Source organism: Manis pentadactyla, chromosome 19 (genome assembly GCF_030020395.1).
Source record: "Manis pentadactyla isolate mManPen7 chromosome 19, mManPen7.hap1, whole genome shotgun sequence".
Taxonomy (NCBI): domain Eukaryota; kingdom Metazoa; phylum Chordata; class Mammalia; order Pholidota; family Manidae; genus Manis; species Manis pentadactyla.
Window position 1 is genome coordinate 18,541,178 of NC_080037.1, and position 18,282 is coordinate 18,559,459.

Sequence of the window (18,282 nt, forward strand, 5' to 3'; positions counted from 1 at the left end):
TAGTCTCGATCATTTTTATTTGACTTGATAAATAAATACAAGAGAACTGTTGTGAAACCATTAGCAATATAGTAAACTTTAAAGAATTTATTTCAACTTCACTTATATTTCTTGGAATGGGAATATATATATTATTCACCAATAAATGCTTAATGTTTTAAATTTACAATTACCCTATTTGCAGAAACTTGAAAATCATTCCAACTAAATGAAAAAAGTTGTACAAAAATTTTCCTTTTGTTCTTACAATTCAAAATATATTTAAAATAACATTTTAACAGTAGCCAAAACATTTAACCAAAATTCAGAATCGCATTCTCATAAGCTCAACAAAATGGTCACATTCTAATATAATAACATCAATTATTAACATACACAAAAAAATACAGTGGCTCCTAACGCAAGACATACTAGCAACTGGTACAGTTTTCTCTTCTGGACACACAGCTCTTTCCTGATTGTTTTTATTCCATCTGTTCAAACACAGACAATTGCTCCAACTTTAAAGAGAGTTTAAATAGATTTTTGGCATTTAATATTAGTGATTCTAAGATGTAAGAACTCCAACAACAAGAATCAGAAAATGACCGACAATTAAAACAAAATTACACTAAGGGACTTGACTACTATATGCAGTGTAATCTGGTATTCAACATCGATAGTGTTTTTGAATTACGTATTTTTTCACAACATAGCACCTCATCAGATATCTGGTAAACACTCTGCAATTACAATAAGGGTTCAGAGACTAAGTTCCAAAGACAAGTATGTGATTTGTTGAACATAACATTTCAAAGTAAGTCTCAAGCATCATCAAGGTCAGGAACGCAGCCTGCTGGCTCACGCCCTGTAAGGGGTGCTCATCTCTGTGTGCACCACCTGAGGGGGTACTATGCTTCCAAAATCCACAAAGTAACTAAATATTGAAATGGACTCCTGCTTTACAAATGATCTGTCACATGTACTTGAAAAACTAAAAATAATTTTCCAAAAGGTCAAAAGAGATATATTCTATCTTCTTATTCCAGATAATTCTGTTAAAAAGATACTAAGTGAAGTCCATTTTTAATTTGTAAAGTTTTGGTGTAAAAACTAATGTATTGAAATCCAGTGAAGCTTAACCTTCATCTAACTTAAGAAAACAGCTATTCATTTTGGTGAGTTTTCACAAGCTGTACTCTTGACCTGAAAAATCACCTTTTTTATGCCGAGGAGATGGAGTGGTCTTTGTAGGAGACGGGGATGCAGTACCAGGCGAGTCGGTCCCTCCGTCAGACGTACTTGGTGATGACGCCAGGTAGGGAACTTTCCTTCTTCCAAGGAATCCTCCTCCTTCAAGTCCTCCTTTCTTCCTTAATTCCACTTTACTGTCATTTTCATCTTCTGATGACTTTTTCTTGGATTCTATAAAACCTTCAGCTACTTTATGCACATCCAATCCACTATCTGATTCTCTGAAACTTTTTATTTCTGGGCCAGGAGACTTTTTCTCAGACACATTACATTCCGCTGTTCCCCGCTTTACTTCAGCTTGTATTGGACCCAAGCTACCATTTTCAGGGACAGCTCTCTCTACATTTCTGTTTAAATTAATAGTCTGGAAGTCCCTGTAACTGTGAAAGCTCTCAGTCCTTCTTGCTCTTGCTAACAAAGGACTCTCTCTGTAAGGCCTCATGGAACCGTAAGTAGCAGCTTCATGGATGGTATCATGGTGCTGGAGCTGAAGGCTGAAATACAATTGTATTTAAAAATTATACTTCAGATTTCCTTCTGGGATTTTTCAGGACCACATCTCATTAAACTACCAATAAAAACACATTACATAAATATGTCAAGAATACTATACTTTATTTCTATATATTAAAATACACTTATTAAGAATCCATATTTATATATTTCTGTGTGTATGAAATTACCAATGTAAATAATATCACATACATATATTCACAGTCAAGCTGGATTTTTGAATAATTGAAAAAAGCTGGGGAGGAGGAAAAAACAACTTTAAAACCAATGTGGAACTAGTATAATTCAGTAATTAATTGGTCCTCTGTTCAGACTTTAGAATTTTTTTTAAAATACAGTAGCTAAAAGATTTATGTCATTGTATTAAAAATATGTAATGCTTAAATGTAAGATTGGACAAGATAATGTAATCACTTTAATTAATACATCCCCCTAAGGCAAAAGGAACAAAAGTTACACATACTATCCAAAGTGACGTGATTTTTCTTATTTCCTTTGAATAAATTCTTGATCACATAATAGGCATCTAAATTGAGACGTAGCAATTCAGTAAAAAATTTTAAACATCTGAGTATCAATACAAAGTCTGAACTGAAAATGTACTTTGAAAAGTATGGCTTTTAAGAAACTACATGATTTTAGCACCTCAGCCTATTTGCCCCAGGGCAATCAGTTCAACTTACTACATTCAGCTCCTGACCTACCTAGAGTTTGACTCACGCAGACGGCTCTGCTGAAGCACTGACGGGGCGGGACTGATGTTCGGGGTAGCACAGCGAGATGTGCTCAAATCGCACTGATCCAGTAATTTGAGTAGCTCTTCTTCAGTCGGACCACCTACATCTTGGGAAAACATACACTCATTATTACCCCTTACATCAAAAGCTTCCCCATGACAAACATCGTTCCACAGGGAACCTACCCTTATCTTCACTTTTGTTAACCATATCCATAGCGGTGGTCAGATCCCACATTTGGATGCTGCCGTTAGTGTGGCCTGTGAACAAGTAGCGCCTTGGCCTTGAGCCCATTCTACTGGATCCCTCACATTCTCTGACTGTAAATGAGGATATTGTAGTACAGTCAACAGCCTGGATCTCACAGATTCTGCAAAAGATATCGTACAGATGTGAACCACGGGGAGCAAATAAGATTTTATAGTTTGGGTTTTTAAAATTGTTTATTTGCAAAGTTATAGTTGAAGAGCCAATGTATAAAACATATTTAAAGGAGACAAGTCAACAGAATAAAATACAAGCCTTGTTTTTTTGAATCTAGAGAAAAGGCTCTTATAAGACAACGTATTAAATAACTGAAATAAAGTAAATAATTTAAGTCAACCTTAAAAATAAAATACAAAAAGTCTTGGTGGGAATCAATAATTCTTTAAAAGGAAGTTATGAAATTAACAAGGCAGAAAGAAAGAAACCAGAAAAGATTCTGAAAAGTCATTAAAATGTATGTGTATATTTAAAAAGCCTGAAACCAGAATAAATGTATAGCTGGAGATTAAATAATATCCTCCATTAAATTAACACTCTTAATTTTTTCAAAGCATTTTTATAGTTATTTCATTAATTTTTGTTTTAACGATAATAAGAACCTGGGAAAGAGTAATTATTATCCACATCTGACAAGTGAAAAAACCAAAGAATGATGTCAGTACTTGCCAAAGTCTAGTAAAGGTTAGGTGAACTTTACTTGACTGAATTACATATCCTCAACCTACTTTAAAACAGATTTGAGGGGGTTTAATTCAAGAAAAAAGAAACAATTAGTACTAGGAGAATGCAAGATAAAAAAAATAAAGGAAGAAGAAATACAATTTATATTAATATGAGAAACATTATAGGAATAGAATATGAAGCTTAGATGAGCTTCCTAGCAGGCAATGCAGAAAGTGGCTGGGGGCTAGAAGGGGATGTTAACTCCTGGATGTCTACATATAGTGAGAAATTATCCTAGTTTCCTTCTTCCCAATCTAAGGGAAAAACTCAGTATTTCATCACTGAGGATGAGGTTTACCACACTTATTTTTGTAGACATCATTTACCAAATTAAGGAATATGCCCTTTAAGTGTGAGGATTTTTTTTTTTGAACTGTCAAATACATTTTCGGGTTTATCAGAATGATCACAATTTTTCTCCTTTTGTTAATATAGTGAATTACACTTTTAATAACACCTATAAATTGATACAGTAGTTTTTAAAATCTAGATTCCTATTTATGATTAAGGCAAAATAAAAACAAAATAAACATGTGCATGAAAACAAACATGACTCTGCTCTTTTTATTTTCCTATGGGAGTCTTTGGAATTACTTCTTTCCTTTAAAATGTTTTACAAGGTTTTTTTCCCTCCCCACTTTCGATTAAGCCCTTTCATTTCAGTTCTCACTATTAAGAACCTGAACTGTCATTAAACAAAAAGCTTTTACTTTACACACTGGCTTCATTCAGGGTTGATTTCTACTTAACTCTATAAAGTAATTTCTGCTTGTTATTTTTATAGCTATAGCTTTTTCCTCTGGAATTGTCAACTTAAAATTGTAAAATTTGTTTTATTGTGAGGATATTTTAATTGATTATAACACATTACTACTGCTTAAAGTAACAGAAGAGGAAAGACATAACTGAATAAGGATATTAAACACTACATTGTTAGATGTTATGACAGTTTTAATAAACACTTGCAGCTTCTTTACTGAATATTCAAAGAATACTTCATCACAGTGATTTACAACATTTCTTAAGATAATTTGGCCTCTAACTACATTATAGCCTTCTTATTCATTTTATTTAAAACAAGCTAATAGTTTTACATAAAAGTCATTTTCTGGAATCAATTCATTTAATAATTGCTGATGACTACATATGATAAACTTTGATGGAAAGAAAACTTATCTCAGAGTTTACTCATTAAAATATTATTAAAGAAAACTTGCTGAAAAGTAACCAAGAAATTATTAAAAATACCAGCAAAAGCATTAATTTGAAAATCCATAACCTCCTTCAATGACTAATAGGAAGTTTACTTTTTTCATTTGTTTGACATGCAAAAAATTGTATGTTTTTAAAGAGAAGAAATATAACAGCTCAATGTTTGAGGTTGTAAATAATAATTTTAAAAGAAGTAAAATTTCAGACAAATGGAAAAGGAAAACTTAACTTCTACTCAGCATGTATTATAGTCAGGGTTTCAGCAAGATATTTTATGTTTTCAACTCATTTTATCTTATGACATCCTGCCAAGGTAGTTGAACTTTATTTTATAAAGAAACTAGAAATCAGAGAAATAAAGTAACTTAGGTTGAATTTACATAACTAAAAGACGAAGTGCCGGAATCAGAATTCACTTCGGCTGCCATCAAATTCATTATGTCTTTATTCTATAATATAACCAGTCTTCCAAACTGTCCACAGTATCAATGAAAATCTTTAATACATCCTAGAGAATAAGCACTAAGTAGTGTCTTACCTTCAAGTTAAAATTATCACAAGACAATGAAGACTTTTCTCTCAACAATGTGTTTCTGGGAGCACCTTTCATCATATTTCAAATTATTCAATACATTTCAAAAGACAAATGTGACTTATGAATATGAGTATCTTCACAGTAAAGTTTACCTTTTCCCAGTAGATGAGAGTCTTACAAACAGTTTGTTTGTGATGGGAACAACTTTCTGGATAAATACCTGTTGATCATCTCGTTCTCCAAAAGGCCCTTGGTCAAAATGAGAAAATGTCACAAGTTAGTTAATATTAACTGGTATCATTTAACAAAAGCAACATTAATATTAATACCCCCAAATAAAGAATTTTTCATGCCTATCAATAAGGCATCACATTCAGCCAAAATCAGACACAAAATGCTGTTCTGCGAGTATTTCATCTTGCATTAAAAGCTTTTTTTTTAAGGAATTCATATTTTATGTACTAAGGCTGTAAAAGCTGAAGGTAGTAATTCACGTAATGCTAAACATTAACAGTATTAGAGACTCTGTATAAACTCTGTATGTCCTATCTTTGAAAATGTGCTCAATTTCTCATAACTTAAAAAAAAGTGTGTACAAATGAAATTACTTTACGTATTGATCTTTTTTCTAAAAAGCCAATATGCAAATTCTTACAGTGGAACTTCATTAAACAGAATTTAATTAATTAGAAGCCTGTTGATTCCTGTAAGGTTTTTAATCTAAAAAAGAAAGATTCAATTTTTTTACTTTATTGTACTTGGCAAGGCAGGTGACTGATCACATAGGTACAGTAGTTAACCAACAGATTCTTCAGTACTAAAAATAAAAGTATGGTGAGATACAATGTGTACACATTAGATTCTTTCAAATGGGTTCTTGGGGAAAATAACCTGTTTACGTGAAGACTCCGTGTGTATGTGTGTGTGCATGTGCACGTGCCTGTCTCCATGCACACAACCCCTGCTCCCCATGTGCATGTATGTATGGTATATGTAGAGACAATCAAATCGACTTTACATACTTTTTGGCTGAAAATCAGAGCACATCAATGGAGACATGCTATAATATTTTCTAATGTATATTACAATAAGACTCTTAGTATGTAAGAACAACAGCCCTTTTCTAAAAGCTTTGAAATTTTATTTTCAGATTATTAGCAATAAACGAAAAAATACTCAAGTTTCAAATGTGTATAGCCACCATAACTTTTATTTATAAACAAAAATAGTTAGCATTAGCTCATGTTATTTAAATGAGGAAATGTGAATAAGATGAAAAATCAATTTAAAAAAATGAAAAACGATGCTAGAATATAACTACATAAACAGAATTTAACAAGATGCACTAAAACTTTTAAATGAGCTTCACAATTTAAATGAAAAATTTATATTTTAAACCCATTTTCAGATTTCTACTATAGTTAATAACACTTCTGCATTGCCTACACAGTATTTGAAAATGCCCCAAAATGATCGAACCCACCTATGTCATTTCCAGAGGAATAGCTTCCATGACTTTCTGTTTCCTCCAGAGACAGTATCTTGAATGATGCTAAAGGAGTAGAACCTGGCTGAGTAGAGATCATTCCTCTGAATCGTGTTACTGTCCATGTCCGGACATGATTATTATCTGCACAGACTAGGAAAGAAAGAGAACATAAGTTGTTAAATATAGATAAAAGCACACAGGAAACCACTTTTATTTTTTTCACTATGATCTATATTAGATCATAGCATATCCTGAGAGTCAAATGGTAAATTTACCCTGAAATTATACTTAATCTGAACCTAGACAACAAAAATGAAAGAACTGAATATGGTTAACCTTGCCGAAAAATAAGGTATATGAATAAATCTATAGATTCTTATACAAGTAGCCTGCAGGGTATAAATGTAAAAAAGGTGTATGTAAAAGAGAAGATGATGAGTATTGTTTTGTTCCGTGGCTGAACTACACAGCAAACATTAGGTGCCTAGCTTATTTTTTCAAACACAGAAACTGTTTTTGCTTGTATTATTCAAATATTAAAACAACCTAAATCAGGAGTTGAAACTTTAGTGGCACAAATAACATTTGTCAAAAAGCTTGTAGGAACCAGTTGTTTATTGACCACTATAGTTATTATGTTAAGGAAAATTAAAATTCTGTAGTTAAGAATTATTTTTATATGAGAGTCTTTATTTAAGAAACATAATCCAATTATTTTTTCAAGCAGATAATATTGATATATATATTAAGATATCTCCTAATAAGTAACCTATCTGTTGTTTTGTATGAATAGATACCCTATTGGGAAATAAAATTTTAAGAAATGGTATCATTAATGCAAGAACTACTTTTACGACATGCCTTAAGTAAAATAGTATACTAATTTGCCATTTATTATGACTTCAGAAAATTTGTTATTATTAACAATGCACTGTGAACTCATCAGTATATAAGTATCCAAATTTTTATATAAACATACATTCCCTACTAGGTAAAATACCATAGTTAAATATTTTAAACAAAACTTGAGAAATTTAATTTTAGCAAATAGCAGTAAGAATAAAATGTATGTTAGTTATGTAACAAAATTTTCAATCCTCAGAATGCCACTTTTCTGAGAAAAAGGAGATGTTTAATTCTAGGTGGTTTAATCAGCTTCATGGGAAATAATTTCTTGACTTCACTGCTAAGCTTTCTAGGATTCAAATATTTTTAGTTGATACACATTGGCCATTATGGTGATTTTGTTTATATTAATCATTATCTAAACTTTTTTACTACAACATGAAAGCTAAAACTATGGGGAAAAAAATGTCATTACACATATGCTGATACCCACCAGGTGGCAGAACAGCAAAACTGAATATACATAAAACACTCCAGATTTTTGGCTAGACTGGACATTTTTCCTATCAAATTTATTTAAATTTCAAACCTACATGAAATATTCTCAAATAAAATATAAATTTTACTAAGTAATTCTTTGGCACTACATCTGACAATAACATTGCCTTCAAAATAACTGCAATTACTTAACGATTCTCTCTAAGCACTGTCATTTAATTACAATGACCCTGCAAAATTAATTTTCTCACAGGATCAAATTATCTCATTTTACACATTTTATTCAGCATCTTTTATGTGTCAAGAATAATATAAAGTGCTAAAAATAGGGTAAAAAAACAAAATTTCTGCTACTGTAGAACTTTATACTATATTCTAAAAGAGGGACAGATGATAAAACAAGAAAATAAATGATTGTGTGTTAAGCCTATGATGATTATTGGATAGGTCTGGCAAGGAGGCCTCACTGAGGAGGTATTTGAAATGGGACTTGAATGACAAGGAGAGGGCAGTGTAACAAATACCTAGGGGTGAAATATTTCAAAAAAAAAAAACAAGAGCAAAGGTTCTGAGGCACTTCTAAGAAACAGTGAAGCCAAAGGGTTAGGATGTCATAAGCAATAAGAAAAGTGACATGTAGGGGAGGGTGGAAAAGAAGCTTGAAAGATAGCCAGGAGCCAGAACAGGAGCCATGCAAATTTATTTTTTCTATATACAATAGGAAGCCACTGGAAATCAGACATGTTTCACATTTTCAGAAGATATTTCAGGCTGGTGCGTGGAACATGTACTGCAGAGACACAAGAAACAGGGAAAGACCTGAGCAGCTCAGTAATCCAGGGGACAAACAATGATTTGAGCTTATCAGGTTGACAGCAATGGACACAAAGTGAAGTATCAGATTTGTGAGGTACGTTGAAGCAAAGCTAACGTAGGACCTACTGCGGATCACACCTACGTGAAGGGCTGAGAGAAAGGGAGGAACCACATGTGATGCCTAGATATTCAACTTGAAAAATGAACAGATGCAGACATCGTGTACTAAAGAGGGCATTTGAGAGAGAAATCAAAAACACTATTTTATCCAGGTTAATTTTGAGATGCCTATTAAACATACAACCAGACATAGGCACTGGATACACAAGCAGAGAACTTGTAGACGGTCACAGGTCAAAGAAAAGCCTGGGAGTCACTGGCACACAGTCAATCACCAGGGAAGGCACAAGGAAGAGCAGAGGACCTAGGCAGAGCTCCAAGGCAATCCAACACTTAGGAATGAGGCAAGAGAGGAGGAACCAATGACAGGGAGAAAGACTCCTCGGTGAAGCAGGTATTAGGTGACTACTGCTTTTGTATACCTAAAGAGATTGTTTCAGAAGGCATAAATACATCCAAAACAGTTAGACATTCACTAAAAGCACATCCATCCATGGACAAGGTATTTCAGCTCCATTTGGTGTTTAATCAGACTAGAGCAGAGGGAAAAATTTATCACTCTTCAATATTATGTAGTCTTAATATAAACAAACCTGATATATGAAAATGATGTTTATAAAAAACTTAACTTGGGCAGGAAGTGATATACAAAAGATTTAATGTAAAAGCAAGCCCTACAGATATACCTGACTCAGAATTCAATTCTCATAAGGGCTTTTAGAAATCATCCATCATGCACAATGAATCTCATCAATGAAATTTTACTTTGTGATCATTTTCCTTTGTGGGACACACTCATTAATCTTGAGAATCTATGTTCTAAGTATCTAGTATCTACATTTTAAAAAGTTTCATATGATTATGAGGAACAACAAACCCACAAAAAAGTTAAATTATTGAAGTATTCTCTTTATACATTCTAGTAGTTTTTAATATTGTTAGGTGATCAAATACAATCTAAATCTACAAATTTAGCTTTAACTTTAAGACAATATAATCAAATTTATATTAAATGCATACTTGGAAAATTTCTCTAATAAGAATTCTTTCTCAACAGGATTATGTAAATAGTCTGAAATAAAACATGCCATGAGAACAAAATATTAGAATAGAGAAGAAATAAAAGATATACCTTCTAAATTGATGTACTACATACAACCAGGCAAAATCAAAGAAATTCTTAAAAGACAATCATAACATTTCCTTAGTTATTAAACTTTTCTTCCATTTCTTGTAGGTATGTTTTTCTCATATGTAGCACTGCTTTTATATTCTTTCAATCTGCAGGAGTGTGGGAAGTTACACACAAGGCAGAGTTTTAGATGAGGTAGATCTCTTTACCAGTACTAATAAACTCACTTTACCTGATACAAGATGCTTCTCTGATAGCATGATTTTTGTAACAGGACTTCGGTGAACCGTGAAAGTCTGGAAAAGCTGAGGGCCTGACCCAACTGTCTCTGGGTGCTGTACAATTACTCGTACTGCTCCAGAGCTCGTACCATAGGCAATCTCAATCCAGTTACCACTGACACCTACACAAAGTCAAAAGTTGAAAGGTGGTATATTAGTTGATGACAAAAAGAAAACCGTCCTTGCAAAGCTTCCCTGTGACAAAAGAGGCAGAGCTAGATTCAAAGCTTTTATCAGCCCCAAATCCAGCTAAGTGCAATCCTAAGATTTTCCTCACCATCTTAAAATCATTATTTCCTTTACAGGTCTTTTCCTAGCCCTCACTCCCAGACAAAACTGTTCACCCTCTCTGGTGTACTGTACCATTAGGTTCTATCACACCAACCAGAATACACTAATTCTCTGTTCCCACATCTGTCTACTTGTACTCCTTATTGAGAGACTGAATCATAATCACCTTTTTATCTGTGACACTGCACAGAGTGCCTGAGACATAGCAGCTACTCAATAAATGTTAGACTTAATAAATCAGGCATACTAAGAATGCCACTGACACAACATAGTATTCCTAAAGAAATATTCCATATTACCTCTAGCCAAGAATGACCACCTGGTTTGTTTTACTTTGGCTACAATATTGAACCTTCTTTAAATAATCAAGTCCTATATATACAATTTAGCAGTTGCAAAACACTTCCATTACATCATCCATTACATCAATTACACCATACTTAATCTAAGCTGTCTCTTCTAATTGCATAGACCTCATCATTTCATCAAGTTCATCTGTGTTTTTTTCCAAAACAAGTGCCCAGACTCCATCACATATATAAAGGTAGTATGGCTTCAGTAACCTATATTGTTAAAAGCTTCACAGATAAGAGCCTTTTGGCTTTAATAGCTCTTTTTCCCGATTCACCTGAAAATATTCTTAATCAAACGAGAAAGAGCATGCCATGGAAAACACTTCTCATATACTAAAAGGTGACTCCATTCTCCCGTCACTGCAATAGAAGTATTAGCCTTCCTTTTTAATTAGTTTGCCAAAAAAAGAGCGCATCTCATTCTAGGGGTCAGCAAACTTTCTCTAAAAGGCTAGATAGCAATACTTTAAACTTTTCTTGCCATGTGATATTCTGTCACAATCACTCAACTCTATTACTGTTGCCCAAAAGGAAAGATAGTAATATTAAAACTATTAATATAAACAGCATGGTTTGCTGACCCATTCTAGCACAATATAGCTGAAATCCTACCATAAATTTCAATCAAAATCATCTGTGTACATTAGAATGTGTCTTTCATACTGAAGACACTGATTTCCTTTAAGGAATTCTATGAAATGTTGATTTTATACAAGTAACACATGTGCAACTATTAATATTACTGGACACATTAATATTTACTAAAATTCCTTTCATTAGAGATAAATTTAAAATTTTCCATATATGTTTATTTTTCACTCTAGAATATATAAAAATTCTTAATAATTTACAGACTAGTTTGTTAATTTCATTATAATAGTCTTTGAAAGGCAAAGTAATAGATATTAAATTTCCAATAAAATGTCTTTCCCACAACTTGAATTTAAAATTTCCAAAGGAAATAAGCTCACTTTCCAATAAAGATTAATAGTCAGAGCTTTCTTGTTTTTATTTTTTAAAAAATTTCAAAACAAAATCAGCTATTGTAATATATATGTAAATATGTGGGTAATTTTTAAATAATTTTTATTAATATTATAATAGTAACATTGTTAATATTATCATATGGCTTAACATACAAGTCAAAAGAGGAAAACTTCTAATTACCTACCTCAAGTTATGCTTATTAGTCATGTTTGATTTCAATATAAAACCAAATAAAACTTTAGACTAATAGAGGTGATATACTTAGCAACGCAATTCTCAAAAAGAAAAGACCAGATTAGTTTTAGAATAAATCAATGAAAAAACACACCATCAAAAAACTTCAAGAATTTTAATAATTTTGCCATGTACTAACTTGTTTTGGGTGTGAGGTAAACACTCAGAGCAGTAATAGCATCATTTGAAGGATCATGGTAAAGTTCAGTTACAAGAAGATCATTATCCTTCATTCTCAAAGGGAACTTCTGCATATCTAAAAAATAAAAAATGTAACTAATATTAAAATTAAATAGCTCACTTTTTAAAAATGAAAAAGGTGATGTTTCCTTATTCTCATTTAAAAAATGATATTAAATAGGACCATGTTAAGTACCCTTACCTATGTAGTATATTGATCCATTATTACATCCCAGTAGCAGGAATGACCCAGCAGTGTCATAACTAGTTATAGGAACAACATCTTGAACCTGATGTAGGGAGATGATTATTACATGTTAGATATTAGTTACAACTTATATTTTCTACTCAATTTCCTCAAAATTTTGATTCAATAAAAAGGACATGAATATCCAACTTAAATAGAGTTCAGAAAATGGACTTTCTTTATACACATACATTTCCCGCAAGCAACTACCCATATAGTTCCTTCTAAAGCTTTTTTAAAAAAATTATGTATTTTCAACATCAGCACTTCCCTTTAGGAATTTAGATGGATTATATCTTCTTTTTGCACTTCATTCTGAGATCACAGTACACATTACAATGGGAAGGTCATGTCTGAGCAGGTAGGTCCCTTTCTTCCTATTTTCTGTCTTTAATAAGAGATTAAATGACTTGTCCAGAGTCACAGAATAAATAAGGGACAGGATTAGAACTATAAAACAGATCAACCAATTTACAGACAATACTTGCATCCCTTGGTAATTTATAATCATTTCTTTGAAAAGGCAGTATTTTCTGTTTTCATTCTCCAAAGCAAGTAAGTTCTCATATGCCTTTTTTCCCTCAAGCAGTAAAATAAAAAAAAAATCAGTTTTCCAAGCAAATCAGTCGTTACAAATAAAAAACTGTAATTCTGCTAAAAGAAAAACAAAATAAGTATGATGTATACTACAAAACAAAATAAATCACAAAGTGTTAGAGTACTGGCAATAAGTAAGATCAAAATGAATCTTCCCTATGTATAGCCAGGCCAAGGATGCATAAGAAACTTCACAGATGACATTTTAATGAATTACTTTTTATGTACTGGATATTATCCAAGAGAACAAGTAATGGACTTCATAAGGGATGTGAACTGCCACTTTTGGTCTGTAGGAACTTGCAAACTTGTAGGTGAGAAAGAAAAATAAAGACAATTACAGTGTGATAGGCATTAAAATAGGGTGTGCAATATAATCAGAGGAGCAAGAAAGGATGCTCATCTCAATCCAGTGTGAGGAGAAGGGCAAAGTATCAAGGAAAAATTCAGAGAAGAAACAAAGCTAGAAAACTGAAAAATTTAACTGTAAGGTAGAAGAAGGGCACGTCTGACAGGACAGCAAGTATAAAAGCAAAGAAGCTATAACCTGTAGCTAAAAACAGACAAAACCATACACATACACGTAACTAAGAGTGAAAACTTGGAAATGATTCCTGTAAGCTGTCCATGTATATGACCCCAATTTCTGTAGGTGCCTGCTGGTGTCATGCAGAGAAGAATCTCTGCAAAGACTCGATTAACACCCCCCACTAAGTCCAGGTCAGATTTCTGTTTCACCAGAATCAATATAATCTAGGATTACAGCCTTCCTACCTTTTTCTGTAACCCTTGTTCAAGTCCTGCTTTTTTTTTCATGCCTACCTACTCCTCAGTATGAGGAGAGAGCAAGTAGAAGTTAAGGAAAGTTACAGAGAAATTAGTACTGCTTAGTTCTGCTCTCCAAGCATAAGCGAGGAGTCAGTCATTATGTGCGCTCCTCTTCTTTAAACTTCATTGAAGAAACCGAGAAACTGTACTGATGAGTATGTTTGGTTCAGTCATGGTCACAAATCCAGGATGGAAGTGGATTTTCTCTAAGGTAGTACACACAGCGATTACCATTAATTTCTATGTGCAAATTTAAATGGTTCACAATTTGAAAATAGTTTGTCTTCTCTAGAAATACAAAACCCCCAGAATTTTTAACCACAATCTCTACCTGGATAATTATCAGTTTTTAACACTGTGTTTCATTCCCATCTATTACTTTAAAAATAATCACTTATTTAGATTTACCAACATATCTACCCTTCTTTGTTAAAAATGTTTATTTCATTCCACTCCTTCCCCAACAAAGTATACATATCCTTCTTATCAAAGGATATTTCTTTAGTAGCTGGTTACATTAAGGGTTACAAGTTTAAGCAACAGAGAACAAAAAATGAAACATTTTTTAAAAACTAACTTTTCTTCTTACCCAAATTGGATACAATGGGTTTATCAAATTTTCATTAACATTTTCTTGAAGCTGTCCTAAAAAGAAATGACACACCAACAAAAAATTCACAACAGCTTTTAGGCTTCATAACACACACACATACTCTCTCTCTCTCTCTCTCTCTCTCTCTCTCTCTCTCTCTCTCAGATACTTCAAATCAATCTTGATCATACAAAAAGAGTTGTACTGAACTACAACAGTGGTCCTGTGTACTCTTGTGTGTTATTCATGGGCAGAACTGCTGCTAAAGGCCAAATCACAGCCTACTCAATCAGTATCCCAGCAATCACAGAAGTCACCCCCAGGTCAGAATTGTCTGTTCGAATTTGCATTTCAGAGACTTGAGATTTCATGACAAAGTTTCTGTATTTTACTGCAAAGAAATTCATCTAGCTGGTTTATAGAGCGCATGTTTGCTGCATGAATGCTCAAGTTTCCCAGGGTCTTCCTGAAATGTAGTAACAAACCCACTTTGTCAGATATGGTTTTCAATTCATGTATATACCAAACAAGAAACATCAGGTTATACATATGGGACAAAAAGCTTAAGAGGAAGTATCGACCTTGAGGGCATTTTGAGGGCACTAGTACAGTTTTCAAGATCTCAAAAATATGAAAACTTTAATTTGTAGTTCTGAAAATGTTAGTAAAAAAAAATGGTAATGAGCATAATCCTTTAGAAATCCAATTTTACCTTAGCAGTTCTATTACACAGATAGTATAGCGTTTCCCAGGTACTAAAAGCTCGGATTTGACATAATTAGTCAGATAACGCACTGAAGAGCAGATCTTCCATAAATTCTTAAAATTCACATTCCTCTTTATAGAAATATCACCAGCTGAAGAATCCTCTGATTGGCTTCCCTCTACCTGAACTTTAGACCCAGCCAGACCACTTCTTTCCCATCCCCTGGCCCATCACATTTACAGTGACAACCACTGTGCCTTTTTCTCTGCCTATACAGAGGCCCATTGGAAATAATATATTTTTTCCACAAACATGACTTCTATTCTTCACCTAAAGTGAGACCTAACTTTCCCTGAGTATATCCTTTTCCACTGAAGACATTTTTTCTCCCACCATTTCCCCAGTATCTCAGGGGCAGAAAGATCTCAAGAATGTTCCTCTCCAAGTTCAACTCAGTTATGACATTCAATCCCCATTATCTCTGCCCAGACTGTAACTTCCAGATCAACCAACCCATCATCTCTGCTGAAGATCTGGGCACCTGGATCACAGTTTATTTTTATCCCATTCTCTACTTCACTCCTGGAATATAAATGTCCATATTTATAATTCTCTAACCATTAACTTTTCATTTTTAAGTCAGTTCAATGTATGATTTCAATGGTTATATCACTGAGAACTACTTCAACTCCAAAATCTTAAATTAAATCATTTTCCACAACTTCCTATCTTTCCAAACAGTTCTCATTCCTTATGAGTCATCAGTCAGCTTTAACTTCCCTCTAGTCCCCTGACATCTCTGCATCCTTCTCCCCTACCTGGCGCTTCATCACTTCATGACCTCACAATTTCAACTACTTCGCCATCTTTATGTTTTTCATACCCAGTGTGTCAGACGGATTTTAGTACATCTCCATCCCGAATCAGGTCAAGACTGTTCTCTTTCCTTTGCTCCTCTACCTAGTCCTGGAGAGACTTGTAACTTATCACCCAGGCCCACTACAAATGTACCATTTGTAATCTCTGCAATCCTTGACGCATACTTCAAATATTCTTCTCTTCCACTTAACTTATGTTCTTCAGTATTACTTCCTCACTCTTCTGTCTAAGACAGAGGAGAGAAAGAAGTGTCTTTACTCTCTGCCGGGTGAACCCCCCCTACTGTGTGCTAGGGCACACATTCTACTGAGACTTCTAAGGGACTAGAAATTATCTCCATTTTTTCACTCTTTGTATGCTTTCTCTTGACAACTCCCCTCTCCGACTACATGAGTGCTCAAGCTTCTCTCATCCTGGAGAAAAAGTAAAGCACCGAACATCTCTTCAATCTAGCTTTGATCCTTAAGCTATCACTTTGCTTCTCTGCTTTCTTTTGCCACTAAACTTCTTAAAAGATAACTGAACCTGCTGTCTCTTACCTCTGATCTTTTAAGTCCTCAGTTCCTGCCATCTGACTTCCCCTTACAACATGGACCAAAAACTAATTAATTTACATTTGCAACTGACATCCTAAACTAGTGTCATTTCTCAATTATATCATATACGTCCCTTTGGTTCTCGTTTCCTATTTTAGCCCCTCAAACGTCAATGTTCTTTAGAGTTTTAATTTTGGCTTTTCTTTTCATGTATATGCTTTCAATGGACCATTTTAGTATTTCTAATTTTATAATTACCACAAAGGTGTTTTGGTTCACAGATACTTTTTTTCCAGCCCTTTCCTCTTACATAAACTCCAAAGGGGTATTCCCAACTATACGCTGAATAATTACACTTGGATTGCCCACAGGAATCTCTAAGTAAACATATGTAATTAATCTAATTGCTCCTTACACTATCTTCCAGCATCTCTGTTTCTCTTCCTATGTTACTGTGAATTTAAACTATTACTAGTCACTTGATTGTCAAAACTAGAATCTAAAACTAGAACTACATCTCTTTCTTCTCAATCTCCCACTCTAACTGGACATCAGCCCCGTAATCTTAGGAAAAGGCCTTTGAGGCTTTTTCACATGATGCCGTCTTTGTCATCTCCATCACTGCCTCCAGTTAAATCTCTCTGCCTCTTTGGCTGGATTATGCCTTTGATCTCCAGTACTATTTTGATATTAGTGCCCACTGTCATCTTTCTAAAACATAGATCTAATCATGCAATTCTCTGCTTGAAATCCTTTAGTTTTTCTTCTCTCCTTCAGAACCAGGTATTAATTTTTTAGTCTTAAACCTTCTTGTTCCTTCAAGTACCTGAGATGATCTATCGTGCTACCTTCTCTGACCAGGCTATGTATTTTCACAAAGGAAAAAGAGTATGCATGGACTACTATTCTCAAGTCTCAGAACTTGAAGGAAATAAAGAAACATCAAACCACAGTTTAAAAACTCACAACTTTCCAAAGTAACTTAAAAAAAATTCTTGAAAACATAGTCAAATTTGTACCTTGAAGCAAATTTATCACTAAATATATTCAATGCTCTATAGTATCAAAAACATAAACAAAAAGATGGGCAGAGGGTCGGAACAGACATTTTTCAAAAGAGGATAATACAAATAGCCAACAGATACATGACAACATGCTCAACTTCACCAATCATGAGGGAAATGCAAATCAAAACCACAATTAAGTATCACCTCATACCTGTCAGAATTACTATTATCAAGACAAGTAAGTGCTGATGAGGATGTGGAGGAAAGGGAACCCCTGGGCATTGTTGGTGGGAGTGCAAATTGGTATAGCCACTATGGAAAACAGTACGGAAGCTTCTCAAAAAATTAAACTGTTAGGATTCAGCAATTCCACTTCTGGGCATTTATCCAAAGAAAATAAAAACATTAACTTGAAAAGATACATGTACCCCCATGTTCAATGC

The 18,282-nt window shown here is 33.7% G+C and overlaps 1 protein-coding gene across 4 annotated transcripts in view; it reads right to left on the reverse strand.

Moving 5' to 3' along the window:
- KCTD3 (potassium channel tetramerization domain containing 3) overlaps positions 1-18,282 on the reverse strand; it is a 45,951-nt gene continuing 27,669 nt past the window's right edge. For 3 of the 4 annotated variants that reach the window (XM_036931670.2, XM_036931675.2, XM_057494910.1), the window contains 8 exons: positions 12,650-12,737; positions 12,407-12,523; positions 10,354-10,524; positions 6,704-6,859; positions 5,373-5,469; positions 2,669-2,853; positions 2,451-2,589; positions 1-1,727 (listed from right to left, as the gene is read on the reverse strand). In XM_036931670.2, coding sequence (XP_036787565.2) covers positions 1,166-1,727; positions 2,451-2,589; positions 2,669-2,853; positions 5,373-5,469; positions 6,704-6,859; positions 10,354-10,524; positions 12,407-12,523; positions 12,650-12,737 — 1,515 coding nt within the window. In that variant the 3' untranslated portion in view covers positions 1-1,165. The remainder of the gene's footprint in view (positions 1,728-2,450; positions 2,590-2,668; positions 2,854-5,372; positions 5,470-6,703; positions 6,860-10,353; positions 10,525-12,406; positions 12,524-12,649; positions 12,738-18,282) is intronic. The other variant, XM_057494909.1, reaches the window with a different exon arrangement.